Raw genomic sequence first — 18623 nt, 5'->3', positions numbered from 1 at the left:
AGCGGATCGCTAATCTGGAAAAATTGTATGTATTGTGTAAAAGGAAGTCGCTGAGCTGCAAATAGATGGATACTGAGAAGAGTAGCTTGGGGAATTGTCACTGTATGCCTGCCCCATGACCCTCGCGAAGCATCTGCCATTTGCTGCTGTCCCAAACAAGCCTGTGAGTGTAAGCGGCGCTTTGGTTTCACTGGCTGTGGCCGTCCTGGATAGGGCAGAACACAGATGACCGTGAACATGTATGTGTGTATGTATGCATCTGGATAGCTAGGGGACAGTCACTGTGGAATATATAGCAGTGGGGACATTAACTACATCTCTTCATAATCCCGTCTCAGACAGTTTCTTTTAGTTTTTTTCTGGCAGTGTATGAAAATGCTGTTGAGTACTTTGTGCTTGAGAGTCAAGCAAATCCAACAAGCTTATTTCTCTCTTGTTGCTCTTTGAATGTCTTCCGTACTGAGAACTTGAACTGCTGCAGTTCTAGCCCTGTGTTTGTAATGCAGTGTGCACGGTCACCAGCATGCCATGGGTGGTGGTTGTTGTTATTATTTTGTTTAATTTACTTCTCAGCTAGTCCACAGCTGTAAGACTAAGGCCAGGCTGTGGCAAAAAGAGATGGCCTAAAACTGATGTTAAATAAATATTCTTCTGTTGCACCAGAAATGGGGACTGGACCCTTGCAGTTTTAACGTCTCACAGGGGGGATGGCACTTCCCTTCGGTGTGGAATGTCGATGTCACCTTTGTGAACGGCAGAATATGATGTTACCCTGTGACACGGTGATTTCACCTGCTCGTTCTTAAGGGACTGTCCCACCTCTGAAGCCTGGGAACTCCTCTGAAATATTATTTAGTTAATTTTAAAATATAATTGTCGCCAAAATATCCTTGTCCGTAGAGTTTCTACAAAGTCTATGGAGGCTTGGTTCATGATGGTGTTTTTTTTTAACCAAGCACCTGCTTTCTTTGCCTAGCTCAGTAATGCAGCAAGGTTGTTTTTACAGTATGAAGAAGTGAGCAATATATTCCATATGCCACCAAGCTTTGTAAAGAATCCTGCTGATGACAATTTCACAGCTGCTGAGAAATAGGCCAAGCCTTCCCTATAAAGTGACAGTAAGGAAAAGAATATCTATTCCATTGGGATTGGCCATGCATCCTCCCCAACTTCTTGCCTCTTGAAGGAAAATGCTAGCACTTCCGAACTATGTAACAACAGATGGTGGCAGAAACCGATTTCTACTGCAAAGCCATTTGGTCAGGAAGTATCAAAAAATGTTTTGGAATTGTGAAAATAAATTCTTGGCTGCAGGGCTACCAGCAGCCTATTAGAAATGAGACACGAGGGAACTGCTTATCAAACCCAAGAGCCTGCTTGGCCCTGAAAGAAATGGCTTTGGTCAAACATTTTAGAAATGAAAACCTTTACATACGTAGGGTCTGGACTTTGTTCTGCGTATTATGGGTGTTACAAGAATTAGGTTCTTAATTTCTGAACACTGATTGCTTGACCAACGACCAAGAAAGCAGCCTTCATAATATGCAGAATGACCTCCAGCTGAGACAAGCTTAATATAGCTCCTACTGGCCTAGTCAGGTGGAACCTTCCCTTTTGGCTCAGCTGATTTGCTGCCCACAGACCATGAAAGTCCCAGGGCTCTGGTAACATACAGGGACACAAAATTAATGCGGAAACAGCACAGGCCACTCTGCTGATGGGTTACATCTAGTGCCTGGTGTGCGCCTGTGCCTTGATGGACACAGCAGGTTCCTTTGGTGATTTCTGTAGCTGACCAAATGTGCCTTTTCGAAGCGCACGTTGAGAAATAGAACGTGTTTCTTTTCAGAAGTGCACCATAGATGTCTGTCTGTGCTATAACTCTCTGAAATAAACAGTAACGTTTTCCCCCCCCCAGCATTTCTGTTGCGAGTCTTAGCTGCTCTTACAGTGCCGTACGTTGAAAATGGTTTGAGAGAACTTCCTATAGGTGTGAGCCATAAACAATACTTGCGAGCCATCTTGTTTTATCTATTCTCTTAGAAATGTATACCAAATTATACGGTAATGTCATGTCACCAGAAACACAGAGCAGATGGAAGTATCTTTCCACATATTGACTCATGTTACTCTGATGAAAGGAATTTGTTTCTCTCCTTCTGTCAAGCCTGCTAGCCTCTGGCAAAGGATGCAACCCTCAGCGAGGAGAACTTTACCAATAATGTTCAAGTGACCATCTGATTTAAATATACCAGCATTGGCCGATATAGTTAGCCTGCATCGACAACTGTTGGGGTAGCCAGTCCCATTTGTTACGTTTGTATAGGGTAACTTAAACCAAGTGGTGTTGTTCCAGGTTGAGGAGACCTCAGGGAATTAACCCTTGAGGAAGCAGATATTCAGCTTTTCTAAGGAAACCTTCAGGGCTCCAATATTGGGCCTTTTGGAGACTAATCCTAAAAAAGCAAGCGCCAGGTCTCTGACCTGTACTGTTACATAGAAAAGTGACACCCCCCACCCCATGGGTTTTAAGAGCTGTGTAGTAGCTACCAAAGGTGCAGTTTGCATACAAAGATATGGTGAAACCCTGACAAATAAAATAGCTGTAGATGTGCTGTGAGCGACTAAAAAGCAGGCACCCTCTGTATTAAAGTTTGTTGTGAGTGGGATTTGACTTGATGAGAGTGCAGTTCTCGGGTTGAAAACACGTGAAACTGAAGTCAAAAGGGAGTCAGTGTAATCATTAACTGACTCACCTTCTGGATGTGACAAGTAATGAACCAGTCTAAACTTGCCTGGAGCTTTCTTTGGGACAATACCCACAGGGGAAACCCTCTTACGCTCAAGTGAAGCGTTATCAAATGGGCCCTCTATTTTCCCCAAATGCCAGCTCTTTTCTGTCTTGTCTCTAACCACCTGAGGACATATAACTGCTGATCTCAGCATCCCAGCCAACATTTGCATCTCAGGGCTTGAGTACAGGACAGTAAAATCCCCAACACAGGCTTTTTTACAAAAATTGTGTATGCTTGTTGTGTGTTTGTTTTTTTTTTTACTAGCCTGCTCCCACAACCACAACTACCCGCGCTGTGATTTTTGCGTTTGCAAACCTCTTTAACCAGCATTTGGCTCTTTCCACTTTCTTACTTTGATTTGGATGACTGCCTGAAGCACCTGCTAATGGCCTGAAGCGTTCAAGCCGAAATTTGCAGTTTGTGTCCCACACGCACTCAGACTGTTCGTTACCTGCCTTCTGGAGCACCTGCTACACGGTTTGGGCTTGAGAGCCTGCTCTCTACCCGCTGACAGCAGCGCTGCTCACAACACCGGCTCTCCTCAGCTTTGTCCTACTCTCTCCCTTGTTCTCCATAACTCCTGCTTCAGCTCTGCCGGGGTCTTCAAGGTAATGTCGGTGTTGTCCTGCTTGTTCTAATGCTTGAGTGAAGAATGGCTTTTCCCCTGGTACATAGGAACAAGGATGGTGCAGAGGGAAATCTGTCACTGTGGTCATCCTAAAACCTTCACCGTGGCATTGATGAGCAGACTTTTTGAATTCTTTAAACAAAGTTTTATAGGGAAGTTTTGAACCGGGGCAGCTTGCTGAAACCAGCTTGTAGATCAGTGGTGGTCTGAAGCCAAATGGCATTCACATTGAATGATGTTCAGGAAATGTAAGGAACAGCGCTGCCACTCTACAGAGAAGGACCAAAAAAAGTCCAAGAGATGCGAGGAATGTGCCTCACTTTCTCCTTCTGCTGCCTGTTGAGGATCTTTTGTACGCTTTTCCATGAGGCCGCTCCTGTCCCCTAAATGTAGGGAAGGCTGTTAAAATTAGCACTATAAGGCTGTGTTTCAGAGAAAATCCTCCTCCCTGGCTAGGGGTAATCCTAATGGAGAATTTCAGAGGTAGCAACTTACAGCAGGGAAATTTCTTTACATTCTGCCTTGGGAAGCATTGGGTTTTCCCAGAGTCTTTGTCTGTGCTGGGAGTATAATTTTCATGGATGTTCCCATTCCAGAAAGGTGTTTGTTTTCTCTGTTAGAAGGATGCCGTTGATAGCTACAGAAGAAGCCCAAGTATTGGTTTCCTGCCTGGATATTTACGCCTACGTTACCTGCCGGTCCCTGAACCAGCAGGATTATCCTCTCCCCCAGTGAGCTGTGTTCCTCACTGCAGCCACACTGTGCCCTCCACCCACCTTCCACGCTGGTGTCGTGTGGGGTTTTCCCCAGGAACCGGAGCATCTCCCTATGTGCCTGGGCTGCCAGACTGGTGCTTCTTCACGCTGCCGACATCTGCTCCTGCAGAACTGGGCAGGGCAGGGGCTGATTTTTTCCTCCTCGCTTTCATTTGGTTGCCTCAAAATAACCCTAATTAGTTTTGTGGAGAGTTTAGTGTGCTCCCATGATGGGATTGCTCTTTGTGCAGATCTCTTGCATGCTATATTTAGGTATGTTTTTTGGAACACCATGTGACCCGAATCAGATAACTTCTGAACTACTAATCATGTCTTTGACACTGACTCCCTCCATGGCTTTGGGGCATTTTATGGTTGTTTCTTACATACAGAATAAAAACAGATAAGACTCATCTACCTTGTAAAAGCTGCTGCCAGGGTTAACAAATATTTAAGATACCAGTTTAAGCTAAAATTAATTTCATTATTTCTCCTGTAGTTGTAGTTTTATTGTTTCTTAGGCGTTTGATTTCAGAAAATGGTTCTTTAACATCTTAGTTTTTCTTAACGGATGACCCTGTTTCACCATTTTAAAAGAAAGAAACAAGTTTCTTCTGTGTTTGTAGATGAAAATAGGGCAGAGAGAAAAACCCTAAATGGCCTCGTTTCCTGCCCCGCACAAACTTTCTTCCTTTGTTTACTAGTTGGTTGATCCATGTAGATGAAAAGCCCAAAACTCTGACCTGAACTGTTTCCCCTCGTGTTAGCTATGTCCCTTTTCTTAACAGGGGAAGTTTATCTGCTTAATTTTTTCCTGATTCTTCAAGTTATGCAGCCTGACCTGTATCCTGTTATCATCTACTGCTCGAGGCCACTCAAAGCCCTGGAGGAAGCCAAGCTCCCTTTGGCTCCGCATCCAGCATGGCTGGGGTTGGGAGCCTGTCATCCATTTCAAGGCACCGTCTCTTTGTTGCTCACGTCCGTAATTGCTGCTTTCTGTGTCATGGCTGGTTCTGCAGGGAGCGGTGGTACTGGCATTTCTTTTGGCTTCACCTTTTGTTTGCCCTGACCCCCTGAGGCCTTTTGATAGGCAACTGGATCAAAAGGCCTTTTCTGGCCTTCAGTAGCTGGAAGTGAGCTTGGTTTGACCAGGTAGTTGTTCAGATAAAGAATAGGAAAAATTATGGGAATACTTGTCATCCTTTAGGAAGTAGTGGACAGAGAGGAAAAGAATCCTTCCTTACTGCAAGTCAATTTTTTTAAGTCTAATTATAAATAGTAGCTTTTCCTCCCTTTTTTCTTTTCTCTTTTTCTTTTTTTTAATTCCTCCAGAATTAAATCCTTTGCCCAAGTGCTTATTCTTTCCCTCCTACAATAGCAGTAAAAAGCAAAATAATACATATAACAAAACTCAGCTTTGAGAAAAAGGCAGATAATGAAATATCTGCCGAAGACTGCAAAATGCGTCTGTCAGAGGGGAAAAAAAAACATTCTTATATTTGAAACTCTGAAATGTAACTGCACCAGACTAGTTGGGGAAAATTTGTTTGAAGATGTATTACGTTCCACGATCAAATGGAAAAAATGGCACCTGTCATCATATTTAGAAAACAGCTGGGTAACATGGCCAAGTGCCATGGTCTCTTTTCACATGGCCTTTATGCTGAAACCATCCAAGCTCCGTTCTCAGCAACTGGAGAACCCCTGTGCCTTTAAATGGTTACAGAAACATCTACTTAGGGGCCAGCTCTTATTGCAGCAAAGCCTGCTTCTGATGCTTCTAATTAGCAGTTAATGGATTATGCTTTACTTTTATAACCAACCCAGCAGGCACTCTTCTATAGTATTTTTCGGCTATTTTTGGTAGAAGATACATGCAATTGTGCTGCTCTTCGTGCTTTCATTTTGAGCATGTAGAAAATATTAGAAATAAATCACTATCAGAGATTATTTTGGCACTCAAATGCTTAATTTAAGTCCTATTAAGCATTTCCTACATGTATTTTCTTTCATCTGATATCTTGGAAAAACTGTAATGGGTTAATTGCCCTATCTGATCTAGACTTTGATGCAGTATCTCCTAAATACATACTTATTGTTAATTAAAATATTTATATACTCAGTGACAAGCCTGTTTTTTTTAAAAAATTGCAAACACAGCTCCAATATGTATACATTTAGGAAAAAACGCTTTTCTAGCTGAACACAGTACAGGTACATGCAGAAGGTTAGAAGCTTCAGAAGTTAGATGGGCTTGTAGAAACTAACAGTTTTTATACTTAGTTTGAATGAAAATAGCAATGAGATGAGTAGCATTGAAGGTTTGCAATGCTGTATGTGTGTGCGTGAACACATATATATGTGTGTATATACTATATAGAGTATATACATGTCAGAGTATGTATACAAACCAGTGCATGTGCACATATATGCGTTTAATAAAGAAATACGTCGACATAGGTTTTAGTTGGAAGGTTATACTATTCCCCCCCAGGGAATTAATTTTGGTGCCAGTCTCTAGCCGGAGAGCTGGCTCCCCCGGCCTGCCGTTGAAGCCGCGTCCTTGCTGGGGCCGGGCACCCCGCAGGACAGGTCTGACACGGGTGAGGCTGGGACAGGAGGGGGAGCTCTCACTGCGCCAGCCGGCCAAGGGGAGGACCAGGTTCCCAAGCCAAGGAAAAAGAGGGGGAGCGACCACCAGCTGCAGGTGAGGTGGGCTCTGCTCCCGCTTACTGGGCTCCCTTCACCAAAGCGGAGAACTGGGCTTCTTCATCCCTTACTGATGGCAGTAGCGCACACGCACAAAATAACCAACAAACGCAAACGCTCAAGTGCTAAGCAACTCCAGGTTATATCCATGGCTTGCAGCAAAGGATGTTGCCACCTGCAAGGCTCCCAGTTTGAAGGCACATTTCGTATTCTGGTCCTGATGCAGCGCTGTGCTTGCTAGCTACAAGATAGGCACTAAACCGGTACAGGCGTATTTGTTGGAGGCAGGGAGTTCCAAAATGCTGTCCAGGAAAAAAATGTGGAAATTGCTATTATTTTTACACAGCAAATACTACAAAGAAAAAGAAAAGGGAGGGAAGAAAAAGGAAAGGTTGGCTAGTGGTTGTTATGTGAAATGTCTCCCTCGGTGTGATGGGATAAGGGCAACTTACTTTCTGTCCTGATTTTTGAGGAGGATGGGTTTGGGTTTTATTTCTGTGGTATCACACCCCAGCAGAGGAGGAGGCGGCGGCTGGCTGCGCAGGGGCCAAGGGGAGCGGTTGTCCCCCTGTCCATCGCATCTCCTGCCTGTGCTGTAGGTGGGGAGCAGAGGGATGTCTGCTAGGCAGGGCCAGGCCCACCTTATTGCTGGACTAGGTCCTTGCTGTTTAATCCGTTTCCCATTTCGGCTATTTTCAGGACGGTGCCGTAAGAGGCTACCCCTGGCTTGAAGCAAGACCATAGTCAAGCCTCTCTGAAATTATGTGATGTTTGCTCAGTTGTAATCAGCTGAAGCTATTCTGACGTGCTCAAAGGTGCTGTTGTATTTCCCTTGAGAAACAATGTGAAAATCAAGAAATTCCAGTATTAACTTTTTTTTCCCCCTGAAAAGAGTGCCACCTCCCCTTGAGTCTGGTAAAAGCTCTGCTTTCTCCCAGAGCTTCTGCAGAGGTAAAGTCCATCTTTTTGCCTGCACAATCTCATCGTAGTGCATTATAAATGCAATTTGGGGTGTACAGGGACCACAGGATTAGCCTCCATCCAGCCTTCGTCTGAGGTGTCAGTCAAAGTAGGTGGCTCCTCAGAGCTACGTTTCTGACCTTCCCACCAGAGTGTGAATGCAAGACCAAGACATCACCAGTTCAGTGGCAGCATCCTGAGGTCTGCATCAGCCAGAGCTCTAGGGTGACTTTTGCCCTCCCCAGTTTCATCCCCCAGCAGTTTGTGCCAGGGCAGGGCAAGCCAGGCTTTCCAGTAGGTGACGTTGTCAGGGAGAACTTAATCCTGCAGAGGAAGGCTCCTTCAAGCAGAGTTTGGGTTCAGTTCTCAGGAGGTCAGCGTGGGAAGTTCTCCATAAAAGCTGAACTATGATGTTGGCAGCCAAGATGCATTCGGAAGTTTTGGAAACACATTTTTTTTTCCTTCTTTGTAATTACATGAAATGCAAGAGACCTGTGAATAGGGTATTTTTAGATCGCACATACAAATATAGAATACCATAATATGACAGCAAATTAACATTCTTATCATTTTTTTTTTTCTTCTTCCAAGGAAATGTACTGTAACTCATAGTGGAAAGTTTGATGAAGAGCACTATGCCACTCTGCACAGAAATTCGGCTCTTGTGGCTAAATTAAACATCACTGGTTGCTTTCATTTAGATGAACCCTTTTGGAAGTTCTTTTTTTAAAGCTAGCGGATTGGACTTCTAATTTTAACTCTTATGGTTTATTATTAGAAACATTTCCAAACTTGTTTACAAACACCTGCACTTGACAGCGTGTGTCTGCAATTTTAGAAGGACTCACTTGTCACTTCCAATGGGGGTTGAGAGGGCATCTGAGTTCTTTGTGTTTGTACAGTTAGTTTTGGGATACTGGAATGAGTTTTTTTTTAAATAAGGTTACAAATATGTGATGTTTTGTGAGAGGGGGTTACATGCACCTGGTCGGCAAATAGGTCTTATTGACTAGCTGTAGGTTATTTCAAAGTCAGGAGGATTATTAGTTAGTGGTCATTTGGAACAAGACTCAAACTGGCACCCAAAGGAGAAATTCCAGGAACTAATTTTAGCAGTTTGGTCTCTCAATTGGAGAAGATGGTTTACAGGTTTTCTGTATTTATCTTGTCTTCAAACATACTACTTTCTTGCCAGCTGTCCTTCAGAAGTTATTCGGAGAGTTTAAAATGACTTTTGAATAAATCGTTGCTTTGTCGTATGAAGTTAGAAGTAGCTGAACATACAGTGAAGCAACAGAGCGTGGTTCCCCTCGAGCTGGAGTGGGACGTGTGTGTTATGCAAGTCTGTACGCTGCTTGTTTGCAGTAGGGTGAATATCATACTGTGTTACCCATTGGTCAAGTATATAATCACGTTAGAGGTAGTCAAAATACTTCATAAAAAAAAATAAAATCCTTTGACTCCTCGATATGCTCTTTACACCTGATTTTTAGCTGCATCACATAGGTTAACAATGTTACTTATCAATTTCTAGTATAATGAGGAAGATTATCCTCACTAAAAATTGATGCTGCATGGGAGGGTAGCAGGAAGAACCCTCCAAATATGCTTCAAGGGTATGGCTGGACCAGAGGTAGTCAGAGCAGACTTAAGCAGTAGTGGCATAAGGTGTCCTATTGATTGCTTTATGCTCTTGTTGTTACTAATTAGTATGAAAAACTCCAGTTAATTAGACCAGCCTGTTTGGCTGTTGTGTCCTCTGCTGGGAACCATGGTCAACTTTAGAGAAACTCTGATATCGGAGAGGATAAGGAGGCCATGAAGCAAAAAGTATTTTATTTTCTGCTGGTTTGTTGTCCAAAAAAGCACGGACCCAGATCCAGCTGAGGAATCCCTGTTAATGTCAAAGGATCATGTCCTCCGAGGTGCTTACCGTCTATCAATTTCACTGAGAGTTGATATAAGTGGGATTAGGCACCTAAATACCTTTGTGTATGCATGTTCTTTGAAGTTAAACCTGCAGTCTGCAGCCTGTATCTTATGCTTGACCCCTCTGGAGAGCACACAGCATATACGAGCTGGGGGGCTCTTCCAAAGCAATTGCTTATAAGTAGACAAACAGATAATTAAATAAAGCGTTTGGAGTACAAGGTACAGGTCTGAGGAATAGTTTTTTTCCAACTGTAAAACAGCTGTGCCTTGTAGCTGTATTTCTGGATTCCTTTAAGGTAATATGATTTTAACAAGCGTTCACTTTCTGTGGAAAACAGGCATTTTTTTAAATTTTACTTTTTCAACAAGTAGACTAGCCAAAAATTATGATGCTACTTACATAGTCCACAGCATAATTTCTTAGTGAGTACGGCTGCAATTAATAAATTGTGTTGTGACTGCATTGGGCTGTTACCATCTTTGAAAACATCTTCAAACACAGTTCACAAGCTCTAGTGTTGCCAGGGTCCCAGTTGATCAGAGCTGAAAACACCCAACATTTTAGAAGTTGCTCACAATTCAAATATGACCATAGAATTTAAACTCAAGAGGAATTTCTTGCTTAACTAGAAACTTCTGTTTGATCTGGAGATAGCACTTTCCCAAGTGATGTACTGAGGGAAATGTCGTTTTGTGCCAGTGTTTTCAGTTTTCCTCTATTTCTGTTTGCTCGTGTGAGCTCTATGCCCACTTTCCTAAGTGTTAATATGTAGGAATGTTTCTAAAGGTTAGGGGGGGGCTCAGAAGCGAGAACTGTGCAGGTGCAGTAAGATCCACCTATCCAGCAACACCTCGAAAACATGCAAAAACGACTTTGATGTTAGAAGTCTCGACTGACCATGAAGTTAGTGATGAGCTTTCTCAGATGTACGCGATGAGAAAGGAAAACCTCTATGGGATCTTTGTAGTTATCTAACCTGCATAAGCCTGAACAGTTCTTTGGTGTGAATCTTTGGGTGGAGCGTACGGTGTATGTGTGAAACAATCTGTTCTCAGGATATTCTGCCTGGCCCCTACAGTGAAACGGCATGGAAAAATCTCTTTTGGTGCATTTAAAAAGATACTGCCTTCCTCAGAAAGTGATAATTAAGATAAATGGAGGAGTTGTGGAAAGAAGGGAAAATGGCTTCAGAGTTCTGCTTTGGTTCTTCTCCCAGTAACTCTCACTTAAGGTAAAATTGTTGCCTCTTGCAAAGAATCCCTTGGTAGGATTGAATAGTTTGAGCCACAGCGTGGAAGATATACCAGCATGATTTAAGAATTGAATTCATATCCAGGTAGCTGGGCATATGAAGGTATGTTGTATGTCATCACATACCATGAGAGGGGAAGCTCTGGGAGGCATATCTGGTTGTGGTTAGAAATCAACTATGGATATAAGGTGACTGCTTGTATATTGCCAAAGGGATTTAATGTAGGTTCCCAAGCCATGAAGGCCCAGCATCGACGTTATGGCTGCATCCCAGGGGACTGCAGATCCCTGAGGTGTGAATCCTTTGCCTGCTTCTCCCATGGTATATAGCTATAAACTGGTTTTTAAAAGTCCATAAATAGGTGTAAAACATGCATTTTCCCATAGAAGTAATGAAAGTAAAGAGGACTGTGACTATTACTATGGTGTATTGCAAATTATCTGTAGCTTAAAGTTTTGCAGTTTCTTAGTACTGGTGCATGTGCTTTATACGAGCAGCTGTTTGATATTTCTGAAGTAATCCGGTGCTGTAAAAATATGTGATTTTCCTTCTTAAAGAAACTGTTACATGCCAGTTGTACCCCAGCTGAAGGGACCTAGAGCAAATGTCTATGAGGTGGAACTGCTTCAGGATAACCTGCATTGGTTTAGGGGACAGTTAATGATAAATTTATTTTCATGACCTGTCTGCCAAGTATTTGTATACTAATTAGGTCCTATTTTGAGGGCAGAGCATGTGAGCTTGTAAGAAACCCCTTGTACAGCGTGGGAAGGGCAAGGGGATTTTTGTCCCTAGTGAGTGCAAACCCCTTCTTTACATAGCATCACCTAAATGTGTGCATTATTTCTAAGCAGCATATGAATCCCTTGGCTCACGTGGAGGCACTTCTTAAATTGGCTCATGGGAGTATCTGTAGCCAGCTAAGGTGCTCAAGTACAGAGCACTGGGGAAGAAACTGAACTGACTCAAAGCATTGTCATAGTTTTTAATTTTATATAATGTCTTTCACAATAGAGTAGAAAATTACCTTTATGACTAGTGGCAGGACCTGTTGTATAAGTAATCCAGCCATGTGCTGGTTGGTATCTCGCTTTTCACTTGAACCTCTCTGCGATGCAGGTCTTGGAGGAGTGAGTGCCTGGTGCAGTCTCTGCCTGGCTCCTTGGTAAGTCATTCGAGTCTATCTTTCTGTACAGTCACTTTCCAAACTGCTGAGCAAAAATAAGGAAATTTTTCATAGAGTGCTTTAAAAGAGAGTTGCTAATCAATTTTTCTTACTATTTTATGCCCTGTGATTTTTACACCACCCCCACCAGCTGGTTAATCATGCAAAAGCTGAACACTTCATTAGCCAGAACATATTTGCCCATGGGCATTTCTGTAGTAAATTAGTTCTTTCTATTTATACAGGTAAGTCATGGCCAAAAGTCTTTAAGGTGCCAAAGGTAAGGGTTCGAATGAATTCTTTTTCTGAGTTTTGAAGAGAACTAGGTTTAACTTTGTGGGCTGTTGATTTTAAATTACTCTTGAATTAAAGATAGCATGGGTAAAAGAGCATTCTCAGACTGTTCTGAAATACATTGCGTCTTTCTGGATCTCAAATTTGGCCTGCCTCAAAAAAAAACCCCAACAAACCAACAAACCACTCAAAACCACATGTGTGCTCTCACCCGTGTATGTGTGTGTGTATATATGTGTGTGTATATATATACACACACAGAGTATCTACATGCAGAGACTCTGCTTATTTGAGTGGCATGTGGCATATTGACCAGTGTTTTTCCTTTCTTACCGTGTGCTTTTTAAACTATTAATTGAAAATATGTGGTTTGTAGATGCTTTTTTCCCTCAAATCAAACGATGCCCTCTGAAAGCCTAGTTTAGCTCAACAATGAATTTAGCTTTCAGGCTTTGGCCATTGCAATATTGTTTGAATGCCACCATTTCCTGCAATCAATGTAATTTTATATCTACTTGGAATAGAAAGTCAAGATGGTGATTGCCTTAATTTAACACAGTGTTGTATTCATTAAGGAGCTCATCCTAAATTCCTTTCAGATCAAAGTCTGTCTTGATTTCAGTGGAACCTTTCGGCGCACAAGGTGTGCGGTAGCCTTCTGAAATGTTGTCATTGTGACTAGTGAATAAAAACTAAATGTGTTGCTAAATTTAGGCTGTTGCTCATGTCAGCTTCCTTTTCTAAATGACGGTAAGTGCATTCCATAAATAGTATGCCTCTTATGTTGTCATATCTCTTTGGCTTGCTTTGCAGTATTTTACAGGATATTTGCAAATGAATTTCATGTTCAGTAGGCAGGGGATGAAAATAACACTACTCATTGGGACTCCATTAACCCGCAGCTAATGAGGAACCATTTCAAGGGCTGGATGAGTGTAATTCAGATTAGCCTGCGTGCCAGGCTGCTCTGCTTCTGCTCGGGCTCGCACCGTGCCATGCTCTTGCCGTGGTCTGGAGGGACAGAGCCCGGTGCAGCACAGCTGGCGCTTCGGCACGGACTTTTGTCGGTTAAGTTTTCTGTGCTTCGGTTCCCCTTTCGGAAGGTAGGAGAGAAGAGTGAGTTGTGTGTGTGTGTGTGCGTGTAGATAGGTGACAGTGATCTTGACCTCCATAGTCGAGTGTTTTGAGATGTAATGAAATACTCTACAAACACTATACTTGTGCTCGCTGGTTGATAGCATTGTTACTTGTAGAAAAGGGTACTACATGGTGACAGTAAAGGTGGTCCAGACTGGCCCTTAATTAATTTTATTTTCAAAATCTATATTAGTGACTGTCACGAGGGCACCTGGGCACTTTACATCAATAAAATAATCAATTTATAAAACGTGTAGACCAGAACTCTGTGTTCACTAGCAAAACTCCTGTTCCCCGTTATGACAAAAGGTCAGTCCAAGGCTGGCCAAGCAAGCAAGACTCACATTTCTGTGCCTTGGCACTTGCCAGGCACGGCTCTGGCGAAACACCGCTGGCACCAGCTTCCAGATGCTGGTGGTTCCTGCAGAGAACATCTTGCTGCTGGCCGATGGCTTGTTAACCCCCCTGCAAGGCTCAAACTGGTTTCAGGACCAACCGAGAAGGTGGAGAAAGACTATTTCAGAGGCCAGTCCCAATTAAAAATGTGACTTTGCTAGCTGCGAGCAGCCCACCAAAGTGCAGGGAAGGGGGGCTCAGTGGAGGTGGGCTGCTGGGGTAGAAAGAGAAAGAGACCTCCTCCTGAAGAACAGGCTAGAGGTCTCTTAACTGAAGAAACTTTATTGATGGTAAATGTTACGTTATGCAAGCTTAGCAAATTCTCTAGGAATGTAATGCTTCCCAGTTTTTTCTTACATGTGTTAATATTTTATGATACCTGTCCATTAAGGGCCAGTTCCTACAATGTTTAAGTGAGTTTGGACTGCTAAATTGCCTTTATGGACTTTTGAAAAAACACTGCTGGCCACTACGGATTAGCTAAATTCCCAATCTCACTTAATGTGCTGATATAAAATCAGCTTGTTTTTCATGTATTAAGTGAGCATATGTAATTAAATTAAATGTTGTCAAGCTGCGTTTTATTTATTTGTATTAGTACATTTGGGGCAATAATCCCACTTTAATACATATCTAATTGTGCAAACAATGCTGAAACTAGGGGTCCCCGAACATTGCTGTAATTTTTAAAATGTGAAACGGTAATATATTTTGATGTCTTGAAATCCAGTTGAACTCAAGCTGAGCTTAAAAATCCAAGATCTGATTCAGGAGAATTCCGTCCCATCTGGCTGGTGGGTAGCAGGTGTCCAGTGTGTGTGTGTGTGTGTGTGTGTGCAAGGGAGGGAGGTGATTGCAGGGAGTGAAACGTTTCAGTTTTCCTGTAGAGCTTTAATTCCAGTTTAATGCTGTGGGCTGAGGCTCTCTGCAGTTTAAGTTCTTGTGTAATTACCAGCATCTATTGTTGGTCTTCATTTCTAGACAACATAATGGTGATGGTGAATGGCATAAGCAAGTAAGCATATCACATTATGGAGAAAGATGGTTTCTAAATCTTAAAGTTTTGATTTAATTTCTGATTACACGCAAGACTCTTTGTATGGGAAAGTGTGTTTTTACAAATAGATACAGATGTGATCCTTGAAGACTGCATGAGAAAGGTTTCATTGTGGCGCTTGGTATCAAGGGCTTTTTGAGAGTTGTTGCGTGTTCCCACAACAACATAGAGCAGGTTTGTTTCATCTACTTATTTTTATAAAACCAAAGAAAATGTGTATGCAATTTTTGTTTTCAGCAGATAATAGAAAAGTTCTACATTTTGGTATTACTGTGATTGTAATGAAGGAGTATTTTTTAATCTTCGAGAGTATTTTAACAATCTTTTGGATACTTCAAGCAACTCTACTGGTCCCACTTTATACCCTGTAACGTTCAGAAATGTGTTACAGCTCTTCTCATTTTCCTCTTTCTTCTTCCTTTCCTTCATCTTTTGATCAGATACTGCCAGTTACCTTCTGCCTGGGAGCTTTTCACTTAGGAAGTTTAAGAACCTGCTCTTCCTTGACTTTTGGCATTAGCTATCAAGTCAGCTCCCTTTTACACTCCTGTCAACTCTCCCTCTACCAGCTTTTAAATATTTCCGTTTGCTTTTATTTGTCTTCAGTGCTGTGTAACTTTCTGCTGGAAAGTCATTTGGCACACATTTTTTTTCTTTATGGGAGCTGGCACACAAAGTACTACTTAACAAAATAAGTAAGCAAACAGTCATACTTCTTTTCTAGTTTTCAACTTCACACTACTACAGTGGATGGCACTTTGCTACTGTATTTCACGGGTTTTTTTCATGGTGAACTGACTTAATTTCTAACATAGAGTGGAACTGGTGCTGTGCTGCAGAGGGAAGTCCATCTGGTTTGATAGACAAAATGATAAGCATTTCTCTGGACATCCCTGTAAAGATCTCCCTTTTACTTGTTTGCTTTATGAAGTTAAATGGAAGAGGTCACCCCCTTTGACAGAGCAAATTCTTTTTCTCTAGCAATAGGGCTTTGCATGAAAACATTTTTTATTAAGCAAGTCATCCATACTGCACCGTAGGCTGTTTGAGTGTAACAGTATGTTACAGTCTGCAAAGTTAATGCAGTTAATATTCAACTGAACTTTTGGGGGGTTGCTAATCCCTTAGGCGGGCTTAGCAGAAAGGGCAAACATATTTATAGCACTTTGAATCAGACTGCAGTGAACAAGTAAGAGTATGTGTTATACCATGCAAATGTTATACAATTTCAGGAAATCTCAGTGCATAATCATCTTTTAATAGTACTTCAGTTGGTGAAATATCTTGTCTGTGAGCAACAGAGTTGTTGGTTCAGTGGACAACAAGTCTGTTAAAAAGAGACTCTGTGGAAGGTCGTGAGGTTCCTGTTCTGGTGATAAATTCTGTAAGTTCTGAACAGATTTGTGGGCTGTTTAATTAGGAGCTAACTGTATTCTTTAAGCTCTGTCATTTGTATTTTTCCCTCATAGGATTTCATTGGACTTTGTCACATATCTGACTATGACTGCGTAAGTGTAGGGTTGTCAATAGCCTATTCCATGTAGGCCACGGTCTCTTACTGTCTTTGTAGAAGTAAAAAGATCATTCCTGAATGATCGTTCCTCTGAGTGGAAGCACAACACTGGGTAGAGTTTGCTTTGGTTGGAACCATGGGTCCACTGGGCAAAAGAAACATGAGTTAAGTCATTTGTTGCGGGAAGTTCATAGAGAATTGACGTGCTCAGGCTGCGAAAGTTCCATAAGGAGGGATGTCCAGCACGTTTCTGTGAGACAGAAACTCTCCATATTTATGGCACAGACAAAACTTGCATTGAGTGTAAGGTTATGTGGAAAAGCACGTGAAGGCCCTGTAATGCTACCAACCCATCAGGACCCAGAGAAAAAGAAATTATGATCTTGGGTTTTCCACAGAATTTGATTGTGTGGAGTTTTTAGTCTAATAAATAAGAGGTCCATCAGCTGGTAGTTGACAAAAAGTCATTTGTACATTTTTTATTTTATTTTGAGAGATAATTAATGTGATTGCTAACAGATGTAGTCTGTGTGTTTGATTTTTAAGGTGGACTTCTGGTGCCCTACAGACACAGAACACAGGCCTGGCAAAGTGGCCATTCTGTTCCAATTAAGATTTTTTTAATATCTTTTACATTTTGGCTATTTCTTCCATATTTTCTAAATATTAAATATTGGAATCAGTGACTCCAACATGGAAACTGACCTTAAAGGGGGCTCGGGTGACTGAATTTATGCATCTACTCAAGTAATTTATCTATCTGCTACCTTACCTACACCTGCTCCCTTCCTTTTCCTTTTGCTCTTTGTGAACCACATTGGCCATTCATAGTCCTTCAGAAAAAAAAAAGTTTGCAAAATAATTGGTATGTCAGAATTGTTAGGAAAAATAGAAATACGTTGATAAAGATTTTCAAATCTTTCTATTGATTATATTTTCAGTTAAAAATAAAATGGCTGAATACCAGAGTAAGTTAAAAATTTGTATGGCAGCTGTTTGTATCTGAAGTACCAGAAAATAGCTAGTTTATTACATGCAAAATTTCAAATTCCAGAGTATATTAAAATATTAGCTCAAAGGTCAAAAGCCTCTTCCAAGGAAGGAAGAAAATTAGAAGGGAATTTGGGCTAATCAGGTTAAGACCCAGTAGGTCTGTAACAGGTGCACAGGGATGATGGGGCCGACACTGATGTGGCTTCCTTTGGTTCCTCATCCTGAATGTCCCCAGCTTGTCATTGGATCATCTTCCATAGAAATCTTAAGCAAGGTTCAACCTTATACCTCAATATCTGTATTGAGACTCCCTAACATTTCTGTCATTTGATTAAACAGTAAATACAGACATCCACAGGAAACGCCTAACTTCACAGAGCATGCTGGTGAAGGTGTGCTGGGTCTTAGCTACACATCCTGCAGCCATCCTGGAGTTTAGGAATAAGTCAAACCATCTGCATTGGGAAAACAAAGAGTTAATGCTCCGGTGATGTTAACTGTGATAAAAGGTATGTGTGTGTGTGTTACTTCGCTGTGCTCTATACATTTATGAGATCTTTTTATAGTAGCATTCCCAGGAGCAGTCCAGGTCCAATCAGGACTGGTATGCCATTGTGCGAGGTGTTGTTCTAATTCATGTGTAAATGTGGAGTGGTTGCTGCCCTGAGGATATTACAGTGAAATTACAAACAGGATGAAAAATAGTAGGAGGTGTGGAGGAGAAGGAGGGCAGCTGCAGAGAGGTGCGCTTGTCTCCTTGGGGTTGTGGTACATAAAGCCTGATACCAAAGGATGGGCATTTCATTTCTTCAAAACAATTAACCTCATTGTCTTTCATTTGTGTCTTACTTATTTAAACAGAAATGTACAAAGTACAAAATCGTTGCTTCTGAGATCCTTCATAGAATCACAGAACAGTTTGGGTTGGAAGGGATCTTAGAGACCATCTAGTTCAACCCTGCTGCCACGGGCAGGGACATCCTCCACTAGACCAGGTTGTCCAAGCCCCATCCAGCCTGGCCTTGAGCACTGCCAG

The 18623-nt window shown here is 41.9% G+C and overlaps 1 protein-coding gene across 14 annotated transcripts in view; it reads left to right on the top strand.

Annotated features, from left to right (window-relative positions):
- ESRRG (estrogen related receptor gamma) overlaps window positions 1-18623 on the top strand; it is a 406798-nt gene that overhangs the window by 42356 nt on the left and 345819 nt on the right. For 4 of the 14 annotated variants that reach the window (XM_080408455.1, XM_080408465.1, XM_080408469.1 and 1 more), the window contains exon 2: window positions 12152-12197. The exons of 8 other annotated variants lie outside the window; for them this stretch is intronic. Coding sequence is in view for 2 of the 6 variants with exons in the window: in XM_080408461.1 (XP_080264587.1) it covers window positions 12152-12197 (46 nt within the window). In the remaining 4 variants the exon portion in view is untranslated. Of the gene's footprint in view, window positions 1-12151; window positions 12198-12442; window positions 12478-18623 lie in introns of all 14 variants that reach the window. 2 more of the 14 variants (XM_080408456.1, XM_080408462.1) reach the window with 1 other exon arrangement.

Source organism: Falco punctatus (assembly GCF_963210335.1).
Source record: "Falco punctatus genome assembly, chromosome: 12".
Classification (NCBI taxonomy): Eukaryota; Metazoa; Chordata; class Aves; order Falconiformes; family Falconidae; genus Falco; species Falco punctatus.
The sequence above is the reverse complement of the archived record's forward strand: the minus strand, read 5'-3'. Positions and strand labels throughout refer to the sequence as shown.